The sequence below is a fragment of the Pteropus alecto genome, unplaced genomic scaffold (assembly GCF_000325575.1).
Source record: "Pteropus alecto unplaced genomic scaffold, ASM32557v1 scaffold155, whole genome shotgun sequence".
NCBI lineage: Eukaryota > Metazoa > Chordata > Mammalia > Chiroptera > Pteropodidae > Pteropus > Pteropus alecto.
In genome coordinates, this window is record NW_006438113.1 from 12013887 (window position 1) to 12026348 (window position 12462).

The 12462-nt window shown below is 35.5% G+C and overlaps 1 protein-coding gene across 4 annotated transcripts in view; it reads left to right on the forward strand.

Annotated features, from left to right (window-relative positions):
• Positions 1 to 12462, forward strand: part of ASCC1 (activating signal cointegrator 1 complex subunit 1) — an 81894-nt gene that overhangs the window by 9593 nt on the left and 59839 nt on the right. For all 4 annotated transcript variants that reach the window (XM_015592244.2, XM_015592245.2, XM_025049313.1 and 1 more), the window contains one exon: positions 1561 to 1739. In XM_015592244.2, the coding sequence (XP_015447730.1) occupies positions 1561 to 1739 (179 nt within the window). The remainder of the gene's footprint in view (positions 1 to 1560; positions 1740 to 12462) is intronic.

A 12462-nucleotide genomic window follows, 5' to 3' on the forward strand; every position in this document is an offset into this window, starting at 1 on the left:
ACAAATAAATGGAATTATTTCTTTAACTTCTGGAGCTGTCTGGAAGAAACAAGCTTTGTGGTCTTTAAAGTACATAGCACATTTTGCTACTATTATAGTTAATACTTAAGTGTTTTTATCATATTCAGAAGTCTGTCTTTTACTCTTTAATAGTCTGTTGAAATGCCAGTTTTGTTTGTTGTTCATATCTTCTGCACCTTTCCTTACTTTCTGTTTTGAACCAGACCTTGCCAGTTCTGAAACCTATAGGTTTAATCTCTGCTTAAACAGAGACTGTGTAATCCCTAAATGGTTTTGTTTCTTTGCAGACAGTAGTTTATGCCTTGTGACTTTTTTCCCCTCCTACTTTCATTTATATGTACATAATGACACAGCCCAGATAGAAGAAGGTCAGATTATACCAAAACATGGACTTTGGGTATCCATACGTATAATACAGATATAGATAAACATTTTAACTTTCTATTTTCATAAATATAGGATAGGATTATATGTATCGTAGTAGACTCTCCTTTGTTCCTTTACTATAATGAATCACTAATAATTTTTGTCTCAGTATTTCAAAAAAATTTTTAAATTTATTTTTAAAATTCACATGACAGAAAATTCAATTTTTTGCTTTTAATTTTTTATTGTTATATGAATTTCCATGTGATATATTGTTCTTACTTTTAAAAAGTTGTGGTAAAATATACTCAACATAAAATTTACCATTTTGACCATTTCAAAGTGTTGAATTCAGTGACATTTAGTACCTTTACAATGTCGTGCAACCATCACCACTACCAAGTTCTAGAACATTTTTGTCATCCCAAAAGGAAACCCATTACCCATTAAGCTGTCGCTCCCCATTCTTTCCTACCCCGAGTTCTTGGCTACCCAGTAATATGCTTTTTGTCTCTATGAATTTGCCTGTTCTGGATTTTTCCTATAAACGGAAACATAGAATATGTGGCCTTTTGTGTCTGGCATCTTTGACTTAGCATAATGTTTTCAAGATTCATCTGTATTTTCACATGTTATCAGTACTTCATTTCTTTCTCTAGCTGAGTAATATTCCATTGTGATACCACATTTTGTTTATCCATTCATCAGCCGATGTACATTTGTGTTATTTCTACCTTTTTGTTTTGTGCGTAGAGCTTCTATGAATATTTTTATATGAGTTTTTTTTTTGAACACCTGTTTTTACTTCTTTTGGTTTCTATCTAGGAATGGAGTTGCTGGATCATATGGTAATTCTATTTTTAACTTTTTAAAGAACTGCCAAACTTTTTCATAGCAGCTCACCATTTTCATTCCCCTAACAAGATATGAGGCTTTGCTTTGGATCTTTTAAACTCATTTTTCTACTTCATCAGCTGGTCTTAAGGATATTCTGTATTAGACCTCATTCTGCTTAGATTGAATTCATTAGTAACTTTCTTACCTTTGGTACTGTCCCCTGTTCAGAATTATACATTCAGGACTGTTTTAGCTCCCCACAGTATCAAGAAGTCACCTATCTAACAAGCATTAGATGATCCTTAAGCATTTAACACTTTTGTTTTTTGTTTATAGTAATCACTGGCCAGCATCGAAGTGGTGTAATTTCAGCCCGAACTCGGATTGATGTTCTTTTGCTGACTTTTAGAAGAAAGCAGCCCTTCACTCACTTTCTTGCCTTTTTCCTCAATGAAGTTGAAGTTCAGGAACGATTCCTAAAGTTCCAGGAGGAAGTACTGGAGAAGTGCTCTATGGTAAGCAGCAAATGAAACAAAGAAAGTTTAAAAGAATAATGAAGAGTACAAAAATGGTTCATAATTCAAGCACTATATATAAACTCTACTCCCACTAAAAAAAGGTGATCATTTCTCATGGTTTCTTTTAATTCTGAACTAAAAAAATTTATATAGACATCAGTACATGAATCTCTATGTATTACTGAAATATTCGTTAAAATTTTCAAGGCACAAAAAGATCTTCTAAATATACACACCATTCTGTACCTTGTGGATAGCAATGTTAATGAGGTGCCATTATCTGTAGATCTTCTGCCCCTGGGCAGACATGGCTTATTGGGGTTAGTAAATAAAAAAACAAATTTGCATATGGAATATTCATACTTATGTAACAGTGAAATGCTTGTGCCCAGGATAATAGCAGATAATTTAGATTAGAAAACAAGTTTTAAAACTTTTTTGATATAATTTCAGGTAATTTATTTATTATTTATTTATGTGAATTAGTTTCAAGTATATAGTACATTGGTTAGACATCTATATAGTTCATAAAATGATCCCTCCAATTGTTCCCTCCCTCACCTGGTCCTCCACCTAGCCATCATATTAATGCTAACTGCATTTCTTCTGCTGTGCTCCCCATCCCTGTGACCAACTATTAACTACTAATTTGTACTTCTGTAAGCCTTTACCCTATTTCCTCAGTCCCCCAACCCCCCTACCCTCTATCCGACATCAAATTGTCCACTGTATTTGCGAGTCTGGTTTTGATTAGTTTGTTCTTTTTGTTCCTTTGATTCCTCATATAAGTGAAATCATACAGTATTTCTCTTTCTCTGTCTAACTTATTTCACTCAGCATAATAACGTTTAGGTCTATCCATGTCATTGCAAATGGTAGGATTTCACTTTTTTCCAATGGCTGAGTAATATTCCATTGTATATATGAACCATAATTTCTTTATCCAGTTGTCTGTTGATGTGCATTTAGGTTGCTTCCATATCTTGGCTATTGTAAATTGTGCTGCCATGAATATTGGAGTACATAGATCTTTACGAATTATGGTTTTCATTTGTTGCTTCTGTAAAAAAAATTATGAAAGTAGTATAGACTTAATGAAAATTTAGAAAATAAGAAGAGATTACTAAAAAGTCACCCCAAATCTCACTATTGAGAGATAATATTGTGGCATATTTGTGTGTGTGAATACACACATATTTAAAAAATATGTCTTGTATATGGTTTTATATCATGTTTTCTTTGAAATTTAGCATTTTACCATGATCGGTGTCTTGTTATTGAACAAAAACCTAAATCTTTTACCTTGGTTTTAGAGACCAGAAAGGAAATTACAGTAGTGATCACTAAAACATGATCTGATTTCAGTAACTGTTCACATCGTTACCTCTGGGTGAAATCTGGCATTGCCCCAGTGGCATGTAGGAGGAGGAGGATGGTGGTGTGTTGTGTGTTGTCCCTTGGTTCTTCCCTGCCGACACAGCAAAGAGTTATAGGTCGGCGAAATTTAGAAAAAGTAAGATTTATTGAAGGTGCATTTTAGAAGGACATGGGCCATGCTAAGGAGGGCTGCAGCCCTGTGGAATTTGGAAGGTGAAGAGAGAAGACAGAGTATGCTCCAAGGAAGGAGTGGGTTTTCAGCAAGGAGAGCTTTAACAACTCAGAAATGGCAAGGTCTGTTTATATTTGGGTTGTGATGGGAGGTCCTAGATGATCCGTATGTGAAGTTACCTTGACTGACATTTGATTGCTGTATAACGCTTTGCCTACTACGCATGTGCTTACCCAGAATTTAGTCTTATAATTAGAATTGTTAACTATTAGGCATAAACATGATATTATAATGAAGCTTAAATTGTGGGTAATTTAGGGTAGTACCTTCTGCGCAGGCATCTGTGGATGGTTTAGCCAGTAGCTTTTATGGCCTTTGTGCTCTAGGATTTGAGGTAATTTATAACCCTAAAAGGGAGGTATTTCTGGGAGATCTTTGAAGAAGGTCTTCAAGGGAAGTTTCTATGGTTACAGAGCTGGGCCTTCTCTCCTGTGCTCATGCCTAACTACCTAACAAGATGACATTATTTTTAATGGCTGCTTTCTATTCTGTTATATGGCTGTATAATAATTTCTTTTAATTTTCTATTTTTATTATCATGAATAATGATGTTATGAATATTTTTCTACATATGTTTTTCTGCACTAATCTAATTAGTTTCTTAGTAAATTCCTGAAAGTGGAAAAGGGTATGTGTATATTGGTTTTTGATATGTAGATTTAAATTACCTTCAGGAAATATTATAGTACTTTATACTGTAGTTTTCTTTTCCCACCCTTACCAACACTCGGAGTTATAATTCTTTACTGTTCATTTATTTGATTATTGGTAAGATAAGACTTTTTCATATGTTTAACTCTTGTTTCTTCATGTCTTGGCTCATTTTTCTCTGAGGTTTTTTTTTTTTTTTTTTTTTAAAATACAGATGCTTGGGACCACCTACAGCTCTTGGTCTTCCTAGGTGGTCTCCCATCCAAGTACTAACCTACTTAACTTCCGAGATCAGACAAGATTGGGCACGTTCAGGGTGGCATGGCTGTAGACCCCCTTTTTTTAAAAACCATCCTTATATCCTCTTTAGTGAGGTGTCCACATCTTTTGCCTATTTAAAAATTATTTTCTTACTGTTGAGTTTTGAGAGTTCTTTCATATATATTCTGGATACAAGTTCTTTTAAGGATGTGTCATTTCTAAATATTTACTCCCAGGCTGTAACTTGTGTTTTAGCGTTGTTGCTGAGAAAAGTTTAAAATTTTTATGAAGTCCAATTTATTAATTTTTTTAATCTATTGTACTTTTGATGTCATGTCTAAGAACTCTTTGCCTAATCCCAAGTCACAAAGGTTTTCTGTTTGAATTCATACTTTTCCTTTTTTATATTTAGATCTATGATCCAGTTAATTTTTTTTATTAGGTGTGAAATTAGGTTGAAGTTCATTTTTTTACATATGGATGTTTATGTTATTTTCTCAATCTTGTTGTAAAGTGAAGAATAAAAGCATGTGTAATAAAATAGATCAATGATTGATATCTTTGTTTCTGGAAACAATGGACCTAGGTCTGATTCTGGGTTCCTTGTTCTGTATAGACTTGGGCAGCAAACCTCTTCAAATCTGTACAGCTTGCTTTGGAGACTTGCAGGAAGGATTAAATGAGATAACATAAAGTACTCAGGATGGCACTTGATACATAATAAGCATTTCATAAATGGTATTGGCTACTCTTACTGTTTTTATGGCTGGTTGAAGTTATTAGTATTACTTAGAGTGTTAGGAGTAGATGAGGGCTGTCTCTGATAGTTGTGGGCAAGGTCAGTGAAAATATTTCAGGCGAAAATCTCTACAAGATCCTTTCTTCCTTTTCTTCCCTTTTCTCTTTTTCTCTTTTCTTTTCCTTTCTCCTGTCCAGTCCATATTAGTCAAGCTGGGTCTTAGGTGTTAAAATATGGTGAGATATAGATATACAGATAAAGAAGTATTATAATCCAAGTATGTTTGTCGGGTAGGAGCTGAGAATTGATCAAATTGATTTTCTAAGAAGGAGACTATGAAGGTGAGTAGATTCAGACTGGGCAAGTATTAGTAGGCAGTATAAGCACTGTGTAACCCATTTTGAAGTGACTAATTTGGCTTTTATGTGCTTGAACAAGGGCTTGTCTATAAGTCAAATGCTCAAATACTATATAGAAAATTTGCCATCAGAATATTACTAATTATCTTTAGTAAACCATCAGGATGTCTTTATTCCTCAACATTTTATAGCAAGATGATTTCATTTTCAGAGAGAGTGAGAGGTGTGGTATGAGAAGGTCAGGAACACTGAAGCTTTAATATGGGCTGGTAAATTTGGGGTAAGTTTTGAAATAATTTATCTTGTAATTATTTATTTTTTGGAATGTTATAAATACCTGGTATGTGACAAGCAGATTATAATAGATTAGCCTTTTTTCTCTCTGTGTGTATGTTCATGTACGCTTTCTCACTTTCCTTTTGGCTCCTGACATCATGGGCTGACAGGGAACAAATATTTGAATAATTACTTTCACTTGGCTGGAGTGAGATTGGCCACTGAGAATGTCATGCTGGCCTTAATCAATCCAAAGTACTTCCTTCCTGCTTCCAGGGAGACTTCATACTGACATTGCCTTCTTCCTGCTTTTAAATTAGGTCTTGATGACAGCAGGGAAACAAGCCTAGCAGAAAAGAGTAAATAAGTAAGAGACCATTATATACCTATTAATGGAAGAAATTTTTAGTGAATTTCATTCTGGTAAACGAATGACAGGCACTTGGCTATCAAAGCCTGTAGATATTTTCCAGTACTAGTCTGTATTTATTGTGCCAACTTAGGAAGTTCCCTTCTAGTAGCTTTGAGGTAGTAGTTGTTTCCTGAAAGACTGTAGCATTCAGTCTTGTTTTGGTTCCTCAGAAACTCATTTGACGTTTCCGATAGAGTTTCTGATAGAGTCTTGACATAGTCATGCAATAACCATCTCAAATAAGATATAGAACATTTGCGTCACCCCAAAAAGTTCTGTTGTATTTCTTTGCAGTCAGTTTCACTCCGTCATCTCATCTACCAGTAATTTCAGGCAACCACTTACCTGCTGTCACTATTAGATTTCCCTTTACTAGAGTTTTGTATAAATACAGTATATAGTTTTTTGTATGGCTTTTTTTGTTGTTCAGCATAATATTTTTGAGAGTCATTTATGTTGCGATATGTTACAGTAATTTCTTTTTATTGCTGAGTAATATTCCTTTGCTTGAATATACCAAAATTTGTTCATCATTCAACTGTTGATGGACATTTGGATGGTTTCTAGTCTTCTAGTCTATTATAAATAAAGTTATTACATATAATCATTTGTGCAGAAATCTTTGTATTAAGTATAGGTGTTTATTCCTCTTGAGCAAATATTTAGGAGTATAATTGTGGGATCAAGTACAGATATATATTTGGTTTTATAAGGAAACGGTTAGACCTTTTTCCAAAGAGATTGTGCCTGTTCTACCACAATGATGTAAGAGTGTTTAGGTTGCTCCACATTCTTGCCAGCATTTAGTGGTGTCTTATTTTGCTTTTGGCCACTCTGGTAGGCATGCTGTGGTATCTCATGGTTTTATTTATTTATTTTAATTCCCCCCTGCCCCCTCTTCCACCCCTGACCTACGGATGTTGCCATCTCCCCCTTAAGAACTGGATCTCTGAAGGCGGGGCATCTCCTCCCATGTGCTCGCGGTACATACCCGGGGGCCTGGCACACCTGGGGCCTGGTACACTGGGGAGCCTAGTGCACCTGGGGTATGGGCTGTGGCTCCACCGGAGCTTGAACCTAGGACCTTCTGCATGTAAAGCAGACGTGCTAACCACTACTCTATGGAACCACCCCTCATGGTTTTAATATTAACAGTAATACCCCCTTATCTGCAGAGATATGTTCTAAGACCAGCCCCCTCATGGATGCCTGAAACTACAGATAGTACTGAACCGTATGTATACTATGTTCTTTCCTATACGCACATACACTTTACAGCTTCTCTTTGGCATATCTGAGTTGCCAGCATTATTAATCTTGCGTTTTGGGGCCACTATTAAGTAAAATAAGAGTTATTTGAACATAAGCACTGAGATACTGTGACAATCGATCTGATAATCGGATGGCTACTAAGTGACTAACAGGCAGGTAGTGTATACAGCATGGATAGGCTGGACAAAGGGATGAATCGTGTCTCAGGCTGGACAGCTTAATATTTCATCATGCTATTCAGCATGGAGAGAAAACGAAATTTCCTACCATTTGAGTGCAGTTTTCTCTTGGTTAGGCATTTGCTTGGTTGTTGCAACTTCTTAACTGGTTTCTAGAGTTCTCCCAAAGCTACTTTGGTCTATATGTTGTTGTTTATTTGGTATTTCTCTGGGGGAATGAGGGTCTGGATCTTCTTCGTCTGCCATCATGTTGATGTTGCTTTCAGTTTGTGTAATTTTCAGGCATTATTTCTTAAATATCTTTTCTGTTTCCTTTGTTCCTTCTCTTTCTGGAACTCTGAATCCAGATACATTAGACAAGTTAATATTGGTTACTGCACAGGTTACTGAAGCTTTGTTCATTTGTTTTCCAGACTTCGTTTTCTCTCCCTGCTTCAGTTTGGATAGTTTTTGTAGCTATGTTTTCAAGTTCACTAATTTTTTTTTTACAGGTCCTAATCAGTTGTTAATTCCATCCCATAGAATTTACATTTTTGCTCTTTTTTATAACTCTTGAAGTTACATTTTTTAAATATTATCCTTTTCGCTCTTTAATATCTTCATATTTTCCTTAAAACAGATGAGCTTATTTGTAATAGCTATTTTAAAGTCACTGTCTGCTAATTCTTTTAGTGTAGTGGCATTCTTGATCTATTTCTATTGACCAATTTTTTTACTTGCTTATGGGTCACATATTTCTGCTTCTTGCACATCTGGTCATATTTTATTGGATGGTGAACATTGTGAATTTATTTTGTTGAGAGCACATTTTGTTTTTTCCCACTAGAGAGTCTTAAACTTTATTCTGAAGATAGTCATTTGTGGATCAGCATAATCATCCCAAAGCTTGTTTTTAAGCCTTTTAAGGACAGATCTAGAGGATTATTTACTCTAGGGCTAAGTTAGCTTCATTATGAAGGTGCATTCCTCCTGGAATCTCTGCTCATTGCTCTCTGTATTCAAGAGTGATCTCTCCACTCTGGCTGAGAACTTGAGTGTTTCTCTGCTGTTTGAACTTTGAGTATTGTTTGGCTTATTACCCTGTGCATGAGCAGATTGTAGTTTTTGTTTGTTTGTTTGTTTGTTTGTTTGTTAACATAGGTTCCTGCTCTTCAGTGCTTGGCCCTGCAAATTTTGCCTTGGAAAAAAAGTTTTTGTCACCTCCATTCATAGGGAACACTGGGCTCTTTTTGGGTCCCCCACTTTAAGCCAATGTCTGGAAACTGTCTCTAGTCAGAAAGCCAGCATGGTGCTTAGTTTTTTTGTTTCTCTTTCTTTAGGGATCATAGCCCATCACTGTCTGTTATCCAATGTCTGAAAACATTTTTTTAAAATATATTTTATCTAGTTTTCTAGTTATTGATGGCAGGAGGGCAAGTCCTATAAAGTTAACTCTTCATGGGCAAAAGGAGACATTCTCATACATTTTTAAATTCATATAACATAAAATTCCCATTTTTAAAATACACAGTTCAGTGGTTTTAGTACATTCATTATATTGTGCAACCATTGCTGCTATCTAAATTCTAGAATATTTCTATCAGCCCCCAAAATAAGCTGTTACTCCTTGTTGCCCCTGACCCTCTGTCCCAACAACTACTAATTTAATTTCTGTCTCTATGGATTTGCCTATTCTGAATATTTCATATAAATGGAATCATACGATATGTGACCTTTTATGTCTGGTATCTGTCACTTGTAATGCAGTCCATGTTTTATCATGTAACACTACTTCATCTCTTTTTATGGCCCAATATTCTATTATATAGATATGCCACATTTTATTTATTCATTCACTTGATGAACATTTGGGTTATTTCCACTTTGGGGCTGTTAGGAATAATGCTGCTATTCATACATTTTTTTCTTTTAATAATTTGTAATATTGTAAACAGGCCTGAGTTTATCAGTATTTTTATTTACTCAGTTTACACTAAGTGATATATAAAATAGCAAATAATTACTGAGCTCTTGCATTGTGCTCAACAGTGTTCTGAGTGCGTCCTGTGCTTATTTTGTTTAATCTGCAGTCCATCTGTATGAGCTAGATACTGGTATTCCATTTACTGATGCAGAAATAGAAGTTTAGATTGGGTAACTTGCCCAAGGTACCACAGCTAATGGGTGCCACCATGCTCAGTAGAGTGAATGATACAAAGTTCTGTAGGACCTAGTAACTGCTCTAATTTATATAGTCCAGTAGAATGAATATATGTATATGTAAGTTCTGGGCATCACTGTGGAAACGTATTTGAATGGAAAAAAATCCTGATTAAACTGAAGATATTTTGATGGTTGCTTCTCTGTTAACCAATTGCACCAATCTTTCAGTAGGTATTTTCATTGGGACCAGCCTTGACTAGAATTGAGTAGTAATTTGCATAGTATTGAGGATTTAGAAAAAGAGCAACAGAGTCTTCCAGTTGTGCTTGGGTTTTCAACTCCAAATTATATCTTATTTCCTAATTGTTAAAAAAAGATGTATGGATTGTATATCCTCCAAGGACTTTTGTTCATTAAGCATTATCCATCTTCAGTCCTGAATCGTACTGAAAGAGGTGAGATTCTTTATCTTCTAAAAAAAACATTAATATTATTATTTTTTCTTTTCTTTTTTTTTTGAGAAGGTGAATTTATCCTCCTTTATAGTTTATGTCAAATATATCAAGTCCTTTTGGGATCTTTGGGGTGAAAGGTACTATTGAAATTTGAGTTTATTAGATTACCTTCACACCCTACCCTGCTGCATTAGTTTTCTATTGCTGATAGTAAATTGCCTCAATCTTAGCACTTAAAATAACACCCATTTATCATCTCACAGTACTTTAGATCAGAAGACCTGGTGGGCTCAACTGAGTTCTCTGCTTAGGGTCTCATGAGGCTGAAATCAAGATGTTTGCCAGACTGGTTTCTTATCTGAAGGCCCTGGGGAAGAATCCCTTGCAGGTCCATTCAGATTGTGGACAGAATTCAGTTCCTTGTGGTGATAGGTCTAGTTCCCATTTCCTTGACATATGGTCCCTCTAGCTTCTGTTAAATCCTTCTTGTGCTTTGAATCTCTGACTTCTGTCACCAGCCAGAGAAAACTCTGCTTTGTAAAGAGCTCATGTGTATAGGTGAGGCTCACTGGGATAATCTCCCTATCTTAAGATTGACTGTGCCATATAACATAGTATAATCACAGCAGTGATGTCTCCTCACATCCATAGTTTCCACCCATAGTCAAAAGAGAAGAGATTATACAAGGGTGAGGGTCATTCTTAGAATTCTGCCTACCACAGCTATTAATTTTTAACCATTGTTGTGAAGGTCACATTTTTGATACAGCAGACAACTTTTCTACTTCCAGGTCTTATTTTGTCCTTCTCTCACTCTTCCTTGAACTTCTCTTTTCTTCCTTTAAAATAGTCGACCTCTTTTTTTTCTGTTTGTTAGCATGTTTGTCCTTGACCTCACCCTAGACTCTCCAAGGAAACTGAATTTACCTTTTAGAATAGCATTTCCTCAAATCACCTTTCTTTGTGCTGATCAATTATATAAGAAATGTTGTTTGACTATAGACATTATCACCATTATCCCTGTGCTTCAGCTCCCTAAGCCTGAGTATTTAATACAGGATTTAACTGCTTGCAGAAATATAGTACTGTATGATAAGTGCTATTAGAGGGGAGTGTAGTGGGTACCCAGAGGAGAGGTTCTCCAGTGGTCAGAAAAGGCTTAATAAGGGAGGTGACAGAGTCTTGAAGGAAGAACAAGAGTTTTGCCAAGCTCGTAAGGGGAAGATGAACATTCTGGGCAAGGAATGGGGGTATACAATTCCGCTATGTTCATGGGAGAGTGAGGAGTATGTTAAGAATGGAGCCTTAGAAAGTGGGTAGGGTAGGGAAGAGATAGGTGTCAAGAGTTGAAAGGTGAATGGTATCCTCTTGGTTGTGAATGGTCATGAAAGATCTTGTGTGAGTTAAGGATTTTGAATATATAGGTATTCAGGAACTAGTAAAGATTTTAAGTAGAGGCTAGTATGATTAACTTAACATTGTAGAGAAATAATCCTGAAGGCAATGTGGAGGTTAGTTTGAGAATTAAGGAGTAAGGTACCAGTTAGATACTATTGATAAAGTCTGTTGAAAAAAAGACTAGGGTATGTAGCATATTCAGGAGGGGATATATTCCAGAGATGTTTCAGAGGTCTTCTTTAAAGTGGCGATAATAATAGTACTTACCTTTAGTGTTGATATGAAGAGTACATGAGTTAATAAATTTAAGATGTTTAGAGCAGAGCATGGCACATAGCTAGTACTGTATATGTTAGCTGTTGTCGTATACCACTTACTGTATGGAACATGAGGGAAAGTGTGGCATCAAGAAGCAGCCGAGGTTCTGACTCGAATAGGTGATGTACCATTAACCCGTCACTAACATTTGAATGTGACCCATGTCTATCTTTGGGAATAAATGTAGGTTGGTAGATGGATTGCTAACTAGTGCTTACAGGTAATATTAAGGAATAGTTAAGCTTTTAGAAAAGTATTTTTAACTATTGCGCTCATTAAAGGAAGAGGGATGATTCTTTAGTAAAGGGGAGATGCTCTTTGCTCCTTTTTAATAGGTAAGGATATTTAGAAAATGCAGTCCTTTTTCTGGTCAGTATTAAAACCTGACATTTGAATATTTGTCCTTTGTTTTTAAGAACCTCTCCACTTTTCCATAATTATGTCTGGATAGAATTTATAAGCCAGAAGAATCAAAACTCTGTTTTCTGAAGCTTATTTAACTTAAGGTATTTTTATTAATAGCATATAGAGACTCTCAAATCAAAGTCAGCTTTAGGGAATGTTCTTAAAGAAAAATAGAAATGAATCAGCAGAGCCTAATTTAGCTCTTGATGGTGTTTTAAAAAGGAGAGCAAAGATGAAATTGTTT